Raw genomic sequence first — 22,411 nt, forward strand, 5'->3', positions numbered from 1 at the left:
GGACGCTGGAAAACATGGCTGAGGGGATGGAGAATCCCGCTGCCAGCAGGGGCGCTGGAAAACATGGCTGAGGAGATGGAAAATCCCGCTGCCGGCGGGGGCGCTGGAAAACATGGCCGAGGGGACGGAGAATCCCGCTGCTGGCGGGGGCGCTGGAAAACATGGCTGAGGAGATGGAAAATCCCGCTGCCGGCGGGGGCGCTGGAAAACATGGCTGAGGGGACGGAGAATCCCGCTGCTGGCGGGGGTGCTGGAAAACATGACTGAGGAGATGGAGAATCCCGCTGCCAGCGCTGGAAAACATGGCTGAGGGGGTGGAGAATCCCGCTGCCGGAGGGGGCGCTGGAAAACATGGCCGAGGGGACGGAGAATCCCGCTGCCGGCGCTGGAAAACATGGCTGAGGAGACGGAGAATCCCGCTGCCGGCGGGGGTGCTGGAAAACATGGCAGAGGGGACGGAGAATCCCGCTGCCGGCGTGGACGCTGGAAAACATGGCCGAGGGAGTGGAGAATCCCGCTGCCGGCAGGGGCGCTGGAAAACATGGCCGAGGGGGTGGAGAATCCCGCTGCCGGCGCTGGAAAACATGGCCGAGGGGATGGAGAATCCCGCTGCCGGCATTGGAAAACATGGCCGAGGGGGTGGAGAATCCCGCTGCCGGCGGGGGCGCTGGAAAACATGGCCGAGAGGGTGGAGAATCCCTCTGCTCCTCTCTGTCACGCCCTCCTCCCCTCCCACAATCAGCGCGGCCCCGCCCTCCTCGGGAACGCACCAATCGCGGGACGGGGAGACAAAGGCAGTTTCGCGACAGCAATCTGGTGTACGGCAAAGTCCGGAGTCGACGTTGTAACGTGCAGTCCTCACCGAGAATACCGAGAGGGAGGCGGAAAGGATGTCAATGCTGGAATGTAATTACATATATATATGTTAAAGGTAACCTGCCTTTCGGTTTAAGAGAAATGGTAAGTGGTTGAATTCCTTTGACCTTGCTTTTTACTCTGGTAATTTGTCTCTGATTAAAGATTGCACAAGGTCCTCACGCTCCAACTGCAGAGAACTGAGTGATGTCTGCATTAAAACAGTTTCCAGATTTGTACTGTTATTGAAGCCCTTGCTTTCACGGCTTTTGGACGAGAACAGTTGATGTGTTTTGTTTCATTCACTGCTCTTGATTATGTGTGTGATCAAGCTCTTGGACAGAGCAATATTTTGAAAACCTGATGTTAGAACAGAGGTAATGTCAGCAGTCAGCAATCGAGATTAATTTTTGAAATGCTTGTTTGTGATTTCCAAAAGTAGGTGTTTTTTTTTGTTAGTGAGTTAGTGACCAAACTTCTATTTGGAAAGCAAATTGACATTAATGGTTCCCAACCTGTGATACTGCAGGTGGTCTGTGTGTCTTTTGTGAATGGTGATATTGATCCCAATCAATGCAGTCGAAACAGTAGTTAACAAGAACTGTGGTTTTAATCAGCCAGAATGTGCCCACCAATAGCTTCTCCCGCACTGAGGCTGTCCCGGATCGATGGGTTATATACTTTCTCAGAGAGGCAGAGCCACAGGCGGAGCCAACAACATCAACACAACAACAGTAACAGAGAGTAAATACAATAATATATACAACAGTCATACATGGCTCACCACATTCACCCCCTTTTTTAAAAAAAAAGTCTGGCGGGGGTGAAGTGGGCTCACAGGTTCAGTCTCACATGATGGTGTATTGTCCGCTATGAACGTTGCAGCATAGGTGGTGGCGTCGAGACCTTCGACTCCGGCATCACGTTGTCCTCACAACAGGGTCCTGGACAAGGTGATGGCGCAGGGGAGGTGCTAATGGACTCTGGATGAGTTGATGGGGTAGATGGGGAGATAGAAGGAAGCGGTGAGGTGATGGTGGGCTCACGGGTACCAGTTGATTGGGTAGATGAAAATGAAAATCGCTTATTGTCACGAGTAGGCTTCAATGAAGTTACTGTGAAAAGCCCCTAGTCGCCACATTCCGGCACCTGTTTGGGGAGGCTGGTACGGGAATTGAACCGTGCTGCTGGCCTGCCTTGGTCTGCTTTAAAAACCAGCGATTTAGCCCAGTGTGCTGGGGAGGTAAAAGGAAGGGGTGAGGTGATGATGGGCGTAGGGGTACCTGCGGGGGCCAGATCCCTGAGGGACATTGTGTCTTGCTGCCCGTCGCGGTATGTCACGTATGCGTACTGAGGGTTAGAATGGAGGAGGTGAACCCTCTCAACCAAGTGGTCGGCCTTATGGCTCCTCACATGCTTCCGGAGGAGTACCGGCCCAGGAGTCGTGAGCCAGGTAGGAAGCGAGACCCCGGAGATTGACGTCCTGGGAAAGACAAAGAGACGGTCGTGAGGGGGCTTGTTAGTGGCAGTACACAACAGTGACCGGATAGAGTGGAGCGCGCCAGGAAAGACCTCCTGCCAGCGGGCGACTGGGAGACTTCTAGAGCGTAGGGCCAGAAGGATCGCCTTCCAGACCGTAGCGTTCTCCATCTCCACCTGCCCGTTCCTCCGGAGTTGTAGCTGGTAGTCCTGCTCGAGGCAATGCCCTTACTGAGCAGGTACTGACGCAGCTCATCGCTCATGAATGAGGATCCCCAATCGCTGTGAATATAAGCTACGTAGGGTCTTGATGACTGTGGCAGAGGACATGTCAGGGCATGGGATGGCGAAAGGAAAATGTGAGTACTCATCAACAACGCTGAGAAAGTACGCGTTACGATCAATGGAGGGGAGTGGCCCTTTGAAATCCATACTGCGGCGTTCAAAAGGGCGGTAGGCCTTCACCAGGTGGGCCTTGTCTGGCCGATAGAAGTGCGGCTTGCACTCCGCACAGAATTGGCAGTCCCTCGTCATGGCCTTGACCTCCTCTGTGGAGTAGGGCAGGTTGCGGGCCTTGGGGCAGGTTGCGGCCCTTGACAAAGTGGAGAAACCGGGTGACCCCCGGGTGGCATAGGTCATTGTGGATAGCCTGTAACCAGTCTACCTGCGCGTTGCCACAGGTGCCACGGGACAAGCATCTGGGGGCTCATTGAGCTTCCCAGGACGATACAAGATGTCGTAGTTATAGATGGAGAGCGCGATCCTCCAACGCAAAATCTTGTCGTTCTTAATTTTACCCTGCTGCGTGTTGTTGAACATGAAGGCAACTGAACTGTTGGTCTGTGAGGAGAGTGAATCTCCTGCTGGCCAGGTAATGCCTTCAGTGCCGCACAGCATCCACAATGGCTTGCGCCTCCTTTTCAACAGAGGAGTGTCGAATTTCGGAGGCATGGAGGATACGGGAAATAAAGGCCACAGGCCTCCCTGCCTGGTTAAGAGTGGCTGCCAGGGCAAAGTCAGACTCATCGCTTTCCACCTGAAACGGGATGGATTCATCCGCAGCGTGCATCGTGGCCTTGGCAATTTTGGATCTGATGCTGTTGAAAGCCAGGTGGGCCTCAGCTGTCAGAGGAAAAGTGGTGGACTTATTGAGTGGGCGGGACCCACTGGGGATAGTAGGAGAAGAACCCCAAGCACCATTTCAGGGCCTTGGGGGAGGGGGAGTTGAAGGAGGGGGCGCATGTGTTCGGGGTCAGGCCCTAGGACTCCGTTTTTCACAACATAGCCGAGGATAGCTAGCCGGGTTGTGCGGAAAACGCATTTCTCCTTATGTGTCAAATTAAGGAGACGGGTGGTGCGGAGGAATTTTTGAAAGTTGGCGTCGTGATCCTGCAGGTCATGGCCGCAGATGGTAACATTATCCAAATACGGGAGCGTGGCCCGCAGCCCGTACTGGTCGACCATTCGGTCCATGGTTCATTGAAAGACCGAAACCCGTTGGTGACGCCGAAGGGGACCCTGAGGAAATGGAAGAGACGGCCATCTGCCTCAAAGGCAGTATATTCACGGTCCTCCCGCCGGATAGGGAGCTGGTGGTACATGGACTTCAAGTCCTCCGTAGAGAAGACTCGATACTGCGCAATCTGATTGACCATGTCAGATATGCGCGGAAGGGGGTACGCATCGAGCTGCATGTACCGGTTGATTGTCTGACTGTAGTCGATGACCATCCAGTGTTTTTCCCCGGTCCTGACGACCACCACTTGTGCTCTCCAGGGGCTATTACTGGCCTCAATGATCCCTTTCCTCAGGAGTCGCTGGACCTCTGACCTGATGAAGGCCTTGTCATGAGCACTGTACCATCTCCTCTGAGTGGCGATCGCCTTACAGTCTGGGGCGAGGTTCACGAAGAGCGAGGGAGGGGCGACCTTCAGGGCGAGGCTACAGACGGTGAGAGGGGGCAGGGTCCCCCGAATTTCAGGGTTAGACTACGGAGATTGCACTGAAAGTCTAAACCCAGTAGGAGAGGGGCGCAGAGATGAGGGAGGACATAGAGTTTGAAATTGGCGTATTGCCAGGTTGGCGGTGCAGCACCCCCGGATCTGCACAGAGTGTAATCCGGAAGCTAGGGATATGACTTGTGAGACGGGGAAGACCCTGAGGGAACAGCGCCTTACCATGTCTGGGTGGACAAAGCTATCCGTGCTCCCAGAGTTGAAGAAGCAGGACGTCTCCTGCCCGTTGAGGCTGAAAAGCCATCATCGAGCTTTGAAGATGGCATGGCCGGGTCTGGTCAAGTTGAATGGAGCTAAGTTAATGGCGATGAGTGTTGTGCTGGTCGCAAAATGGTGGCATCGACGAAGTCGGACAAAATGGCGGCCCCCATGGATCGCACGCAGCGTTCGGCGTCGATGACATGAGACAAGATGGCGGCCTCCATGGATTGCATGCAGTGAGTGACACGTCAGCAGAGGGTGCTCCGGGCAGGCACGATGCCACGCTGCGTGTCTGTGAGTCTCAGACTGGGCTTGACAAGCTTTTGCTTTTTGATTTTTAGGCTTAGATAGGCATACTTTAGCGTAGTGCCCCTTCTTGCCACACTCGTTACACATGGCATTGCGAGCCGGGCAACGCTGCCTGGGGTTGGACCTGACCACAGAAGAAACAGCATGGTCCTCCGGAGCTGGACGGCTGCCGCGCGGCGCAGGACTGAGGCACGCCTGGGTCGGGTGATGGCTGTGCCTCTGACATCCCCGAGGATGCCACGTGGCTGGATAGGAAGGCATTCAGACTCTGGAAGTCCACTTCCAGTGAGGTAGCCAGCTTCACAGTCTCCTCGAGGTCGAGGGCCCCCTTTTTCTAGAAGCCGCTGCCGGATGTAGCTGGACCAGACACCTGCCACATAGGTGTCCCGGACCATCAGGCTCTATATGCTCGACTGCTGTGTCAGCCCTGCAGTTACAACTGCGAACGAGTACTCTCAGCTCACGCAGATATTCAGCCAGTGACTCACCCTGGTGCTGACGCCGCGTGGTCAGGAGGTGACGAGCGAGTACCTCATTCACCGGCCTCATGAACTATCGTTTGAGCAGTTCTACTGTCTCCGTGTATGAGGCCGTGTCGCTGATGAGCTGGAAAATCCTGTGGTTCTCACGGGCGTTGAGGAGACGCTGTTTAATTTCCTGGGAGACCTCGGTGACTAAGGAGCAATTGAGCCAATGCTCAAATATTGCCGTAGCCTCTGGCGCCTGCTGGTCAAGATCGAGGTGTTCTGGTCTTAAAACGGCTTCCATCGTAAAAAGAATCTCTCTGATTAAATTGATACCAATCAATCCAGTCGAAACGGTAGTTAACAAGAACTGTGGTTTTAATCAGCTAGAATGTGCCCACCAGTAGCTCCTCCCGCACTGAGAGACTGTCCCGGATCGATGGGTTATATACCTTCTCAGAGGGGCGGAGCCACAGGCGGAGCCAACAACAACATCAACACAACAACAGCAACAGTGAGTAAATACAATAATATATACAACAGCCATACGTGGCTCACCACAGATACTGTCTGGGATATAGTCATACTCTCAGAATAATACCTTGCAGACAATGACAGGATGTTGCTTAACTAGTTCATGTGGATTGGGAGGAGCTGTTTAAGGGTAAATCCACATTTGAAATGTGGAAGTCTTTTAAGGAAAGGTTGATTAGAATGCAGGACAGACATGTTCCTATGAAAATGAAAGATAGAAATGGCAAGATTAGGGAACCATGGATGACGGGTGAAATTGTGAGACTAACTAAGATGAAAAAGGAAGCATACATAGGATCGAGGCAACTCAAAACTGATGAAGCTTTGGAGGAATATCGGGAAAGTAGGACGAATCTCAAACGCGCAATAAAGAGGGCTAAAAGGGGTCATGAAATATCTTTGGCTAACAGGGTTAAGGAAAATCCCAAAGCATTTTATTTGTATGTAAGGAGCAAGAGGGTAACTAGAGAAAGGATTGTGCCACTTAAAGAAAAAAGAGGGAATTTATGCGTGGACTCAGAGGAAATGGGTGATATTCTTAATGAGTACTTTGCATCGGTATTCACAAAGGAGAGGGACAAGACGGATGTTGAGGCTAGGGATGGATGTTTAAATACTCTCGGTCAAGTTGTCATACGGAAGGGGGAAGTTTTGGGTGGTTCTAAAAGACATTGAGGTGGACAAGTCCCCAGGACCGGATGGGATCTATCCCAGGTTCTTGAGGGAAGCGAGGGTCGAAATAGCTGGGGCCTTAACAGATATCTTTGTAGCATCCTTGAGCACGGGTGAGGTCCCGGAGGACTGGAGAATTGCTAATGTTGTCCCTTTGTTTAAGAAGGGTAGCAGGGATAATCCAGGGAATTATAGACCTGTGAGTTTGACGTCAGTGGTAGGCAAACTGTTGGAGAAGATACTGAGGGATAGGATCTATTCACATCTGGAAGAAAATAGACTTATCAGTGATAGGCAGCATGGTTTTGTGCAGGGAAGGTCATGTCTTACAAACCTAATAGAATTCTTTGAGGAAGTGACAAAGTTAATTGATGAGGGAAGGGCTGTAGATGTCATATACATGGACTTTAGTAAGGCGTTTGATAAGGTTTCCCATGGCAGGTTGATGGAAAAAGTGAAGTCGTATGGGGTTCAGGGTGTACTAGCTAGATGGATAAGAACTGGCTGGGCAACAGGAGACAGAGAGTAGTGGTGGAAGGGAGTGTCTCAAAATGGAGAAGGGTGACTAGTGGTGTTCCGCAGGGATCCGTGCTCGGACCACTGTTGTTTGTGATCTACATAAATGACCTGGAGGAAGGTATAGGTGGTCTGATTAGCAAGTTTGCAGATGATACTAAGATTGGTGGAGTTGCAGATAGCGAGGAGGACTGTCAGAGAATACAACAAAATATAGATAGATTGGAGAGTTGGGCAGAGAAATGGCAGATGGAGTTCAATCCAGGCAAATGCGAGGTGATGCATTTTGGAAGATCAAATTCAAGAGCGGACTATATGGTCAATGGAAGGGTCTTGGGGAAAATTGATGTGCAGAGAGATCTGGGAGTTCAGGTCCATTGTACCCTGAAGGTGGCAACGCAGGTCGATAGAGTGGTCAAGAAGGCATACAGCATGCTTGCCTTCATCGGACGGGGTATTGAGTACAAGAGTTGGCAGGTCATGTTACAGTTGTATAGGACTTTGGTTCGGCCACATTTGGAATACTGCGTGCAGTTCTGGTCGCCACATTACCAGAAGGATGTGGATGCTTTAGAGAGGGTGCAGAGGAGGTTCACCAGGATGTTGCCTGGTATGGAGGTGCTAGGTATGAAGAAAGGTTGAGTAGATTAGGATTGTTTTCGTTGGAAAGACGGAGGTTGAGGGGGGACCTGATTGAGGTCTACAAAATTATGAGAGGTATGGACAGGGTGGACAGCAACAAGCTTTTCCCAAGAGTGGGGATGTCAGTTACAAGGGGTCACGATTTCAAGGTGAGAGGGGGAAAGTTTAAGGGAGATGTGCGTGGAAAGTTTTTTACGCAGAGGGTGGTGGGTGCCTGGAACGCTTTGCCAGCGGAGGTGATAGAGGCGGGCACGATAGCATCATTTAAGAAGCATCTAGACAGGTATATGAATGGGCGGGAACAGAGGGAAGTAGACCTTGGAAAATAGGAGACCGGTTTAGATAAAGGATCTGGATCGGCAGGCTGGGAGGGCCGAAGGGCCTGTTCCTGTGCTGTAATTTTCTTTGTTCTAGTCTGTGCAATAGCTTCCCCAGATGTCAGTAAGGAGGACTTTGCAGGATCGACAGGGCAGGATTTGCCATTGTCGCTTCTGGTGCCTGGTTCGATGCCGGGTGGTCTGTCTGGTTTCATTCCTTTTTTCATAAAGGTTAAATACAACTGAATGGCTTACTAGGGCATTTAAGAGTCAACCACATTGCTGTGGTTTGGAGCCATATGTAGGCCAGACCAGATAAGATTGGCAGATTTCCTTCTCTAAAGGACATTAGTGAACCAGATGGGTTTTTACGGCGATCAACAATGGTTTCATGATCATCATCAGACTTTTAATTCCAGATATGTTATTGAGTTTAAATTCCATTACCTGCCATGGTGGGATTCAAACCTGGGCCCCCAGATCATTATCCTGAGTCTCTGGGTTATTAGTCCAGCGACAGTACCACTATGCCACTGCCTCCCCTGTTTGGTTAGGGGCACAGGTTTCCATGTCAATGATGCCTGATGCCTTGAGACTTCATAACATGGAATCAAATGAGGACTCCCTGGCCTACTACTGTGTCACCATCTCTGGTATATCTGAGCGGCCAATGGGAGAGGACATATCCAGGGAGTTGATGGAGCAGTCTGGGAAATTAGCTGAAGGTTGTGAATCCCAACTATGACTATGTCACACTGTTATTTCCTGTTAGTGAGAAAGACTTTGCAAGGCGTGTCTGAGTACAAGAGTGTGTCTAAGTTAATACCCAAGTCTGCAAAGCCATGTCAGAGGGAATAAGGGTCAACCACATTGCTGTGGATCTGGAGTTGCATATAGGTCAGGCCAATAGTGAACCAGATGGACGTTTTAAATGACAAATGGCCACTGTTACTGATACCAGCCTTTTTATCTGTGATTTATTTAATCAACTGAATTTAAATTCCTCAGCTGGTGTGGTGGGCTAATTTACAAAAGTGGCGATCCATTTACAGAGTTCATAAAAATATGAATAGGTACAGCAAATAATCTAAAAGGCAAACAGAATTGTGTCCTTTTAGAGGAGTAAAGGAATTAGAAGCCATACCTCAGTTATTCAAAGCCCTAGTTAGACCACACCTGGTTGGTTTAGGGGCTGGTTTAGCATGAGAGTGCTAAACAGCTGGCTTATAATGCAGAACAAGGCCAGCAGCACGGGTTCAATTCCTGTACCAGCCTCCCCGAACAGGAGCCGGAATGTGGCGACTAGAGGCTTTTCACAGTAACTTCATTGAAGCTTACTTGTGACACTAAGCGATTATTATTATTATTACCTAGATAGTATCAACAAATCTGGCCACCGCACACAAGGAAGGGTATATTGGATTTTGAAGGGGTGCAATGTAAATTTACCAGAATGATACCTGTAATCCCAACTATTAAGTTACATGGAGCAAGGGCACTGCTGCCTCACGACGCTGAGGACCCGTTCGTTCCCGGCCCCGGGTCAGCATCCTTGTGGAGTTTTAAATATAAAATGTGTCATAGAATCACAGAATCCCTACAATGCAGAAGGAGGCCATTCAGCCCATCGAGCCTGCACTGACCCTCTTGAAAAGTGTTCTCTCACCCAAACTCCCAATCCTGCCCTATCCCAATTAACCCCTTAACCTAAACTACGCATTTTGTTTGGACACCAAGGGCAATTTATCATGGCCAATCCACCTAACCTGGTCATCTTTGGACTGTGGGAGGAAACCAGAGCACCCGGAGGAAACCCCTGCAGGCATGGGGAGAAAGTACAACTCCATGCAGAGTCACCCAAGGCCGGAATTGAACCTAGGTCCTTGGTGCTGTGAGGCAGCAGTGCTAACTACTCTGCCACCCAATGTGTAATAATATATGCTCTCTTTCCATTTCAAGGCGAGCACGATGATAGCAGTCGGTCTGACAGTTGCTGCTGCAGCATTTGCAGGTTTGTACTGAAAGACAACTAGACATAATATTGAGGTACCTGAACATCTGCTTTCTCAGTTCTATACGTGTAACTGACTTTTGCAAATATGCACATTTTATCCCAAGGCTATGTTGTCAGCTTATTATGAGTAGAAATAGTTATTTATGGATATGGATTTTGCACACTTCACTCCTTTATTAATAGAGTTCATACCAAGTCCGGCTGCTTATACGTACCACATAGTTCACTTCATCTTCTATACTCTGAAATGCAACATACTCCAATCTGGTACCGTTTTCTGAGTCAAACAAAGGCACAGTCGTTTACATTTTAATGCTTCCTGCACCAGCCTTCTTATGATATTTAAAATTAAAATTGCTTAGTTTTATGCATCCAGTGAATTGACACAGCCCGATTTGTAGAATCTTACACAGGATGTTTTTCAGCCAAGAACAGTCTGGGTCAGAATAAAACCCACAATCCAATAACAGATTTTTATTACAAGTAACAAACGGTAATGATGATTCCCAGCATTCAAAAACCTTTCATTTTTAGGTTCAGTTATAAAGATCACTTGAATGAGGTACCAGTAGGCAATTGCCATTGGTAAAATTAGACAGTAATACAAGTCAATATTTTCATGGGGTGGTATTAGAAAAATTTTAATAATTTAATTAATTTAAATGGTTTACTTTGGATAAAATATAAGAACTTGGAACAGGAGTAGGCAATTGAGCCCCTCGGAGCCTGCTCAGCTGATCTGGATCTCAACTCCACTTTCCTGCCCGTTCTTCATAACCCTTCAACCCATTGCCAATTTTAAAATGTATCTATCTCCTCAAATTTACTCACTGTTCCAGTATTCACTGTTCCAGTGCCTCTTTATTTTTCTGACCAAAATGGATAACTTCACGTTTATCCATGTTAAGGGCTGGTTTAGCACAGTGGGCTAAACAATGGCTTGTAATGCAGAACAATGCCAGCAGCGGGGGTTCAATTCCTGTACCGGCCTCCCCGAACAGGCGCCAGAATGTGGCGACTAAGGGCTTTTCACAGTAACGTCATTGAAGCCTACTTGTGACAATAAGTGATTTTAAAAAAATTATTATTATTACTAAACTTCATCTGCCAAATTTTGGCCCTGTAACCTAACCTAACCATATTCATTTGTAAGTGTCTTATTTCTTTATTGCAACTTACTATTCCACCTATTTTAGGTTAATATGCAACTTTGGCTGCAGTACCTTCTATCCCTACATCCAAGTCATTAATATAGATTGTAATAGTTGGGGCCCAAGGGCTGAACCCTGTGGCATCTCACTAATTACATCTTGCCAACCAGAAAAAGACCCATTTAACCTGACTATGCTGCCTGTCTGTTAGACAGTCTTCTGTCCAAAGTAATAAAATACCCCGAACCCCATGTGATCCTACCTTGTGTATATTAACCTTTTGTGTGGCACCTTATTAAATGCCTTCTGAAAGTCCAAATACACTGTAGCTAATGGATCCCCATTATCCACTTTGCTTGTTATACATCTTCGAAGAATTCTAGCAAATTAGTAAAACATGATTTACCCTTCATAAAACTATGCTGACTCTGATGGATTGCATTTAGACTTTCCAAATTTCCTGATTTTTTTCCTTAATAATGGATTCTAACAATTTCCCAATGACAGATGTTAAACTAACTGGTCTTCAGTTTCCTACTTTCTGTCTCCTTTTTTGAATAAGGGCATTTATAGTAGCATTTTTCCAATCCACTGGAACCTTTCCCGCATCCAAGGAATTTTTGAATATAACGAATGGATCCACCATTTCTGCTGCTATTTCCTTTAAGACCCTAGAATGTAGGCCATCAGGCCCTGGAGACCTGTCGTCTTTCAATCCCAATAGTTTGCTCAGTACTTTTTCCATTTTCCTCCGTCTATTGTCACTGCATTACCTGTTACTATTGAGGTGGAACTAGTATCCTCCACAGTGCAAACTGAGGCAAAATAAGACCATAAGATATAGGAGCAGAATTAGGCCATTCTGCCCATCGTGTCTGCTCTGCCATTCGATTATGCCAAATCTGTTCCTCATCCCCATTTTCCTGCCTTGTCCGCATGACCCCTGATCCCCCTTATTAATCAAGAACACCAGATTTGTGCTTGTGGTGCTTTTACCTACAGGGCTATAGCCCAAGAGCTGGAAGTTGGAAATAGATAGAACATAAGAACTAGGAGCAGGAGTAGGTAGTTTAGCCTCTTGTGCCTGCTCCACCGTTCAGTACAATCATGGCTGATCTCATCGTGGCCCCATTTCCACTGTCTTCCCCATTCTCCGTAACCGTTCAGCCCATTACTAAATACAAATCTTGTCTAACTTCTCAAACGTACTCCACTGTCCTAGCATCCACTGCACTCTGGGGATAGCGAATACTGATTTAGTGTCACCGCCATATCTGTGTTCTCCACAATTAGCTCCCCAGTCTCATCCTCCAAGGGATCAACATAGCTATCCTCTTCCCTTTTATATACTGAGAGAAGCTTTTGCTCTTCCGTTTTGTATACTTAGAGAAGCTTTTGCTATCTATCCCTTTTTATATTTTGTGCTAATTTTCTTTTCTTTCATAAGTTACCTTTGCTCTTTTTATTACTAAATTAGTACCCTAAGTCTCTAGCCTGCCATTGCCCATTGCAATACAGTATGCCTTAGTGTTTGTCTTTGTTATCTTTAACTTTCTTGCTTCGCCCTGGATATTTTTCCCCCTCTTACTTATCTTTTTTTTGTTTAGAACATACAGTGCAGAAGGAGGACATTCGGCCCATCGAGTCTGCATTGCCCCACATTAAGCCCTCACTTCCACCCTATCCCCATAACCCAATACCCCTCCTAACCTTTTTGGACACCAAGGGCAATTTAGCATGGCCAATCCACCTAACCTGCACGTCTTTGAACTGTGGGAGGAAACCGGAGCACCCGGAGGAAACCCATGCATACACGGGGGAAACGTGCAGACTCCTTACAGACAGTGACCCAGCGGGAAATCGAACCTGGGACCCTGGCGCTGTGAAGCCACAGTGCTATCCACTTGTGCTACCATGCTGTCCAAATTCTTCTATGGAGTATATTTTAGTTGGGAGGAATTGAATATCCCCTTAAACATCTGCCATTGCTCATCAACTGTCTGACCTTTTAGTCTTCCTGCCCTGTCCACTAGGGCCAAATCTGTTCTCATGCCTGTGTAATTATCTTTGTTTAACTCCAGAACATGAGTGTTGGACTCCAGTTTCTCGCACTCAAACTCAATTTCAATTTCTAGCATGCTATGATCACTCTTCCCTAGAGGATCCTTAACTATGAGATCATTAATTAATCCCTCCTCTTGTACAATACCAAATCCAGAATAGCCAGCTTCCTGGTTGGTTCCACAACATATTGCTTCAAGAAGAAATCTCTAAATACCTTCAACAAGCTCTCCTCGAGGCTACCCTCGCCAATTTGATTAATCCAGTCTATATGCATATTAAAATCATCCATGATTATTGCCATATCTCTCTTACAAGCCTACAGTATAAACTGTGCCCCACTGCGGAACTATTGTTTGGGGACCTATAGATTACTCCCAACAGGGACTTCTTTCTCTTGTTGTTTCTTATTTCTACCAAGACTGTTTCCACGTCTTGATCTCCAGTGCTGATATAATTTCTCACTACAGCACTGATCTCTTCCTTGACTAACAAAACTCACCACATCCTTTTCCTTCCTCTCTATCCTTCTGAAATACTGAGTACCCTTGGATATTAAACCCCCTGATTGGTCTACTTGTAACCATTTCTCTTATTGCCAACAAATCATCCCCCTTTGTCTCTATTTGCACTGTTAACTTGTTAATTTTATTCCAAATGCCTCATGCATTCAGATACAAAGCCTTTAAGTTTGTTCTATTATCTAATTTTACGACTTGTATAATTCACTGGTGCAATATGACGTTCGGTCCTTCCTTTATTTTCTGGTAACAATCGGCTTCATCATTAACTTGCACCCCTACGTTTTCCTTTCAACTTTAATTTTCGAAAATGTTTTACATTTCCGTGCAAATAACCCACTCCCTCTCCCCACTATTTAGTTTAAAGCCCCATCTACTTCCCTAGTTATGCGGTTCGCCAGGACTCTGGTCCCAGCATGATTCAGTTGGAGCCCGTTCCATTGGAACAACTCCCTCCTTCCCCAGTACTGGTTCCAATGTCCACGAATTCAAACAATTTCTCCCACACCAATCTATGAGTCACACATTGACCTCTTTAATCTTAATTAACTCATGACTCGGGTAGTAATCCAGAGATTATTACCTTTTTTGGTTCTGCTTTTTAATTTAGCCCCTTGCTGTTCATTTTCCCTCAGCAGAACTTCTATCCTCGTTCTACCTCTATTGGTGGTACCTAAGTGGACCATAACAACTGGATCTTCCCCTCCCACTCACAAATTCCTCTGCAGCCCAGATGAGGTATGTAAATTCCTGGCAACAGTCTTTGGGACTCTTGATCCTTGCCACAGAGAACAGTGTCTATGCCCCTAACCATACCAGCACCAATTTAAACCATAAGCCACAGGAGCAGAATTCGGCCTTTCAGCCCATCGAGTCTGCTCCGCCATTCAATCATGTCTGATATTTTCTCATCTCCATTCTCCCCATAACCCCTGATTCCCTTATTAATCTAGAACCTATCTATCTGTATCCTAAAGACACTCAGTGACTTGAACCCACAGCCTTCTGCGGCAAAGAGTTCCACAGATTCACCATCCTCTGGCTGAAGAAATTCCTTTTCATCACCGTTTAAAGGATCGTCCCTTCAGGCTGAGGCTGTGTCCTCGAGTTCTAGTTTTTCCTATTAGTAGAAACATCCTCTCCACTCTATCTACGCCTCTTAGCATCTTGTAAGTTTAAATAAGATCTCCCCTCATCCTTCTAAACTCCTCAACAAGTACAGACCCAGAGTCTTCAGCTGTTCCTCGTATGACAAGCTTTTTATTCCAGGGATCATTCTTGTGAACCTCTTCTGGACCCTTTCAAAGCCTGCACATCCTCCCTTAGATACGGGGCCCAAAACTGCTCACAATACTCCAAATGGGGTCTGACCAGAGCCGTATACAGCCTCAGAAGTACATACCCTGTCGACACGAATGCTAACATTGCCTTCCTAACTGCCGACTAAACCTGCACGTTAACCTTAGAGAATCTTGAATTAGGACTCCTAAGTCCTTTCGTGCTTCTGATTTCCTAAGCCTTTCCCATTTAGAAAATAGTCTCTGCCTTCATTTCTCCTTCCAAAGTGCATAGCCTCACACTTGTCCACATTGTATCCCATCTGCCTCTTCTTCGCCCACTCTCCTAGCCTGTCCAAGTCCTTCTGCGGCCTCCTTGCTTCCTCAATACTACTTGTCTCTCTGCCTGTTTAGTGGTTAGCATGGTTGCTTCACAGCGCCTGGGTCCCAGGTTCGATTCTCTACTTGGGCGTTTTTTGTGGGGAGTCTGCATGTTCTTCCTGTTTGACATCTATTTTTAAACTCCTGGACTGTTATCAGTGCATCTGTGGTAATACAGTAGACATGTAGTGCCCTTGATCGCCTAATAATACCTCCTGAGAGGCTACCTCTTTATTTCTAGCATATTTCAGTTGAGGTGACTAGTCTATATTCTCATCGGAACATTGATGCCTCTGATATCCTGTTCTATGCTTATTCCTGTTCTTTTAATTTAATTAGCTGTATTACTCCATTATTCTCTTTTAATTGCCCTGTTTTCCAACAATTATCTCGATCTCCAAGTCTTAATTTCTTGTGTATTTTATTTCACATTTGGTGTTACCTATGTACATAGATATTCTAGGATTACAGGGTAGCCATATTCTAACAGGTAATATTTCCAATTAAACATTTTTCCTAATAAGCAACTAGTGATTATACTGGCAGGCTATTTGTTCATTGTTTTTGTTCTTCCCTTTTAGGCCGCTATGTTGTTCAAGCTATGAAGCATATGGAGCCAGCTTTGAAACAAACCATTCAAAACCTGCCCAAGTCGGTTAGTTTCTGCCTTGCTGTTCAATTTATAACTTACTTAAAAACTATTTTTATTCATCTAGATATCTCCCTTGGCTTTGTATCTTCCATACTTGCCAAATTCTTGAAGGTCATACAATTTCCAAATTAATCTTTGGACTTAATAGGCTCAATTCAGCGGACTTAAAACCAAGTCCGCTATAGGACACATTCAGCACTCACGGACACATTCAGCGCTCACGGACACATTCAGCAAGGTGTTTCGCGATGGCTGCGGTGCCGAGAAACACCCCGCTCTTCACTTGCCTTTTTTTTGGCCTCTTGGAAACCAAGGCCGCACTTAGTGAGTTAGCCGGCACGAACGGTGTCTGCACCTCGGGGCGTTATTTTGATCAGCAGCCCCAATCTTTCCTCCTCCCCACTTCAGTAACCCCCCTTTCAACCCCACCAACCTTCTCCAGGACTTAGAATCCCCCCCTTTCCCTCTTTTCCTACACCCCTAACCCAACCCCCGGCAGTGCCAACCTGGCACCCGGGGGCCACCAGCCTGCTACCCTGGCAGTACCACTTCGGTACCCTGGTGGAGGACAAGGCTGGCAGTGCTTAGCTGCAGGGCACTCCAGGATATCACCCTTCCCTGTCTCCAATATCTGGGGGTCTCCAATAGCCTAGGATTCCCCCCTCCCGGTGTTTGTGTGGACCAGTACTAAACGACAGCCTGGCGCGGTCTCCCAGGCATGACTGTTGATCACCAAGCGCCGGGTGAATTCAGCGTCCGGGTATTTAAATGAGCCATGAGGCTCTCGCTCAGCGAGATTGAAATCCTGATTGCGCAGACGGAGAGAGTCAGGTGACTTGGAATTAGCCTGGCACAGGTCTCGATTTGGAGCTCTCACGCGATTCACCGTTACGCCCGGCTCTGCGCTGTGCACAAGAGGTCGCTGAATCGCACCCTATGGGCGCGATTCTCCGCAAATGCGGAGATTCGTAAAGGCTGCCATGAAACCGGCCGTGTTTCACGACAGCCTCCGCGCCCCCTCCCGGGACCCGATTCACCCCCCCCCGGTCGGGGCTAGCATCATGGCCCCGTGAAGAACGGCATCGCGGACTTAGCAAACGTTCGCTAAGCCCGGCCGCCAAGACTCACAGCGGCTGACGCGCACGATGACGTCAGCCGCGCATGCGCGGATTGGACGGGTCCAACCCGCGCATGCGCGGATGACGTCATCGCGCATATGCGTCAAACCCGCGCATGCGCGGTCCGTCATGCCCCTCAGCCGCCCCACGGACTGATCCTGCGGGGGGGCGGAGGGACAAAGAGTGCGCGGGTATCGGACCCGCTGCCCGCGATCGGTGCCCACCGATTGCGGGCCCGTGCCAATCGATGCCATGGTTGTGCAGAACGGCACTTTGCGGCCGTTTTCACAAATGGTGAGAGCAGGTGTGTTTAAATTCGTGAAAATGGCCGGAAAGGCCGGGGAACTTGGCCCATCGGATAGGGGAGAATCGCTGTTCGCCGTAAAAAAACGGCGAACAGTGATTCGTGTCGGGGGGCGGCTGAGGGGGGAGAATAGCGGGAGGTCGGGAAAAATGTCGGGAAGGCCCTCCCGCTATTCTCCGACCCGTCGTGGGGGGCGGAGAATCGCGCACTATGGGCGCGATTCTCCCATATGGGGAGAAATCGTAAGGCTGGCGTCAAATCCGGGCGGGTTTGACGCCAGCCCCCCCCCCTTCCCGACCGGGAACCAATTCTGGTCCCCGGTCGGGGCTAGCATCCCGACGCCGTAAACTCCGGCATCGCGGGCTTAACGAATTTCCCGCTTGCCAGAGTTAGCGCCGGCTGACGCGTCATACGACGCGGATGACGTCATCGCACATTTGCGCGAAACCCACGCATGCGCGAATGGATACTACGGGGCGGCGGAAGGACAAAGAGTGCGCGGGCATCTGGCCCGCTGCCCGTGATCGGTGCCCACCGATCGCGGGCCCATGGCACCCTTGGCACGGCCGTGGTACTGCCGTGCCAATCGGTGCCATGGTTTTAAAAATCGACAGTTTACGGCTGTTTTTACGAACGGCCAGACCAGGTGTGTTTGCCGTTCGTAAAAACAGCCGTAAAGGGCTGGGAACTCGGCCCATCCATCAGCTGAGAATCGCTGCCGGCCGTAAAAAAACGGCGGCAGCGATTCGTATCGGGAGTCGGGCGTGGGGGAGGGGGAGAATAGCGGGAGGGCGTCGGAACAGCGTGGCCGTAAAATTTTACGAGCCACGCTATTCTCCGCACCGTCGGGAGTGCGGAGAATCTCGCCCTATATGTCTCAAAATGATCTCTCTGCCCGTACGTGGAAAAGAACAGATTTTTGGGAAGATACCATGATTTAGACCAATTAAAATCAATGGATTCTCATTTCCTCATGGGGCAGCGCGGTAGCACAGTGGTTAGCACAGTTGCTTCACAGCTCCAGGATCCCAGATTCGAATCCCGGCTTGGGTCACTGTCTGCGGAGTCTGCACGTTCTCCTCTTGTCTGCGTGGGTTTTCTCCGGGTGCTTCAGTCTCCTCCCAAAGTCCAAAGATGTGCAGGTTAGGTGGATTGGCCATGATAAATTGCCCTTGGTGTCCAAAAAGGTTGCGTGGGGTTGATTGGTTATGGGGATAGGGTGCAGGCGTGGGCTTAAGTGGGTGCTCTTTCCAAGGGCCGGTGCAGAATCGATGGGCCGAATGGCCTCCTGCACTGTAAATTCTATGATTCACCATCTGAATTAAAATCGTTTGGCCGTTTTAAAGTTTTCTTTAAAAATGCAACCAAGTTTAATTGTACCCTTTACGCAGTCTTTTCTGGTGACTACAACAAGTAGTGTGTAGGTCAGCATCTTGAGCAAGGTAATTAGAGTTCAAACATTCACAAAAGCACAAGTGCAGATTCAGAATTTTCAGTGACAAAACGTCTACACTCAAACTTGAAGTTCACAAATTTTTACATAAATGTAAATACTGTACATGAATTGAAGTTCACTATGATTGCAGATCTGTAGGTATACTGAAAAGCATGGCTCAAAAGGGAACAAGAAAATGTATTAGGATTGTATATATTCATGAACAGGAACAACTGAACAAAATCTGCATTTATAAATTTATACTAAATTATGGTCTTGTTCAGAGAAAATGAGCCAACAAAATCAAAACCTTGAATTCAAGAGCAGGGCAGAGAGTAGATACTCTGCAACAAGTGGCTCATCCCCTGAAACCCTTAAAGCTTTTCTATCACCTATTCAGCTCAAGCTGGAAGAATGATGGAACACTCACCACTACTCTGCTATGCCATCGGGTCAGTACCGTTTAGAAAGTGAATTTGCTTGATGACATCTGACACTGGACTTAATATTCACCTTCCTGCCAGCTTTAGATACACTGCAGCAACTCACTAAGATTATTTCATCTCCCCGCAACTTCTTCAAATGCAGCAGTATATGAGAAATATTATCACCTCTAATTCTCATGCACCGTCCAAATGTTTTCATTATTATTGGTTTAAGTTCCTCCTACTTCACACAATCAGAAAGAAGATAATAAATGGTATCTTGACGGGCATAAGTTTAGACTTGCCAGTTTTGCCAACATTCAAAGAACAAATCTAATTATTTAAAAGATTAGATTTGAAGCATTTCCTTATAGAAGCTAATCCATGTCTTCTGCTGAAAAGGTGATTTATTATATTTGGAGTCTATTCCGCATTGCAAATTGAGATTAAGATATTTTTAGTATGTTGAAACTGATTTGCAGGAGCATAAAATCTAATGCCTACTATTGATCATTCCACAAGTGCATTGTTGAACTACTTCAGATGCTATTAGTTATTATAGATTTTGGATAATTGTACTTTTTGGCTTCCTGCATTCACTTGCATATAACAGTGACAATATTGCAGAACATTGATTGTCATTTCAGGCTTTCAGTGGATACTACAGGGGTGGATTTGAGGCTAAAATGACCAAGAGAGAGGCAGCTCTTGTTTTGGGAGTGAGGTAAAACATATTAATTTACAATAAAATAACCTTAATGACACAGCTACTAATGTAATGAATATCTTTTTAGTTTATTACATCCTTAAATAATCTGCAAGATATTTAAATGAGCTTATGCTGCTCTTGGAACTATTTCACGTATCCCTGAGTTGTTATTATGTAATTCATGCTGCACACTGTAATTCTATTCCTGAAAATAATACTACTGCTGTAGCAATTCTTGGTTATTCTCAGAGGTCCCAAACTAACTTGGAACCTTCATACGTGTAATGAACTTCAATTGGCTTTATTGGTTGGCCAATTGGAGTATGAGCTCCCTCAATGATAGCTCATTGAGGGGGGCCCATATAATCACCTGTGTAGGCTTTGTGAGCAGTCTTATGTTGACTGGACTGCTCGCAGCACTGTTTGTAGCTGCTCCTGTAATATCGTTATTGTAAATAAATATTGGGGTGGTGACGGAACTCCTGCCTCCCGTGGATTACTACAATATGGTGTGCACAGATCCAAGTATGCCCAAATGAAGTAATGCAAAAGAAGTGTGGCGTGTGTGCACACTTTTCCAAACCAGCCGGGCCCACCTTGGAAGATATCCTAACACATGCATTGTTCACTTGAACCATTTTTATAGTAGCAAGTAGACTGTTCTAACTGTCTGATTAATAAGTCACAGGGTAACTATCAGATACTCAGATGTGTATGTTATCAAATTTCACAATTTAACAATACTTTTATTTCAACATTCTGTCAATAGTCCCACAGCTAATAAGATTAAGGTCCGAGAAGCGCACAGGAGGATCATGGTGCTTAACCACCCAGACAAAGGTGAGATCATCTGGTCAAAATTGGGTTTGCCTAATAAATGTGTTGGATTGTAGTTTTCGCTTTTAACATATTGAAGAAAATTGGTTGTTTGGCAGGTGGATCGCCGTACCTTGCATCTAAAATCAATGAAGCTAAAGATTTCCTGGATTCTCAGAACAAAAAGTGATCTTGCAGGAAGACAAGTTGAACCACCATTTCTTCTATGAGGATGTATTATCTTTTTATGGCATTCTATTATGCTCATTTAATCATGTAACCCAGATCTATTTTAAATAAATCACCAGATGTTCAAAGATTTTTTTTTGTCCATTAAAAAATTGTTTTTAGAATTGTGGTTCGTGAAAATGAGCAGATCATAAGCAACATTCCCTCTAAGCTGCACAAGTGGCTTTCTCTTCGAGGCTACGCAATGCAACAAATTGGCCAGTCACAGCAATGAAAAATTAGTGGGTACATGGACATAGGGCAGAAAAGACTCTCAACTGGATGTGCTCTTTCAAAATAATTTCCTGTTTAAAATAGCAAATCTACCAAATATGATGTAAAATACGATGCAAATCCTCGGTACATATAACCTCGAAGAACAATTGACTTGATAAAATGAAAAGATAAAAATGAATCACATTGGTGTAGTCCATCATGAGAGGAAAGGCAGCATATTGAAATTGCAATAAGCAGCTCTTGCAGATCCTTTTAGCCACCATCTTCACCACCAGTTTTCCCCATTAGGCTGAGGGCCTTCACTACATGCAAAGTTTGTAACAATTGCACTGAATAAGAGGATTGTAACATTTTTTAAAAAAGTTATCTTAAATTCACCTGTACTATTTCCTGCATTTAGAATGTCTCCTTTAAATTTTTACCAGAGATCTTTGTCTTGAGATGACAGGAAGGTTGTGGGGTGTGATGGTGGGGGGGGGGGGGGGGTCTACTTTCGAGTTTTGCCACTCAATTCAATATACTCAATTGGTGGTTGACTTTATTGAGAGAGAGAGAAAGAGAGTTAGCGTTTCGGGTTCATTACAGAACCCACGTTTGGTCGATGGCCTGTATTGAGTTAATTGATCTCAGTTGGGACACTACAATTGACCTCCGCACCTCTGAGTTGGGAAGGGATGATCAACCAGGGTTCCCTCACTTGATTACCTTTCAATTATGGCACAATGGCCCAGTGATTAGCACTGCTGCCTACGGTGCTGAGGACCCGGGTTTGATCCCGGACCCGGGTCACTGTCCGTGTAGAGTTTGCCCATTCTCCTGTGTCTGCGTGGGTTTTACCTACACAACCCAAAGACGTGCAGGTTAGGTGGCTTGGCTGCATTAAATTGTCCCTTAATTGGAAAAAAGATAATTGGGTACACTAATTTTTTTTTAAATTACACATGCTGGAAGTGTCCGATGAAGTGAGGATGGGGTTTTCTTGGGCTGTGTTATTTCCCATGGACAAATAGTCTGTTGGCACTCACTGTTGAGGTGAACGTGTGAACAATGACGGCTTGGCCAAGGTGCTGAAACTTAA

At 46.9% G+C, this 22,411-nt stretch overlaps 1 protein-coding gene across 1 annotated transcript; it reads left to right on the plus strand.

The window, feature by feature from the left end:
• Positions 1–777: 777 nt before the first annotated feature.
• Positions 778–21,189, plus strand: dnajc19 (DnaJ (Hsp40) homolog, subfamily C, member 19). The gene is made up of 6 exons (XM_038816721.1): positions 778–960; positions 9,964–10,015; positions 15,991–16,064; positions 19,991–20,067; positions 20,822–20,892; positions 20,988–21,189. The coding sequence occupies exons 1-6, from the start codon at positions 958–960 to the stop codon at positions 21,056–21,058; spliced, it is 348 nt and encodes a 115-aa protein (XP_038672649.1). The 5' UTR covers positions 778–957; the 3' UTR covers positions 21,059–21,189.
• Positions 21,190–22,411: the final 1,222 nt, after the last annotated feature.

Source organism: Scyliorhinus canicula, chromosome 13, assembly GCF_902713615.1.
Source record: "Scyliorhinus canicula chromosome 13, sScyCan1.1, whole genome shotgun sequence".
Classification (NCBI taxonomy): Eukaryota; Metazoa; Chordata; class Chondrichthyes; order Carcharhiniformes; family Scyliorhinidae; genus Scyliorhinus; species Scyliorhinus canicula.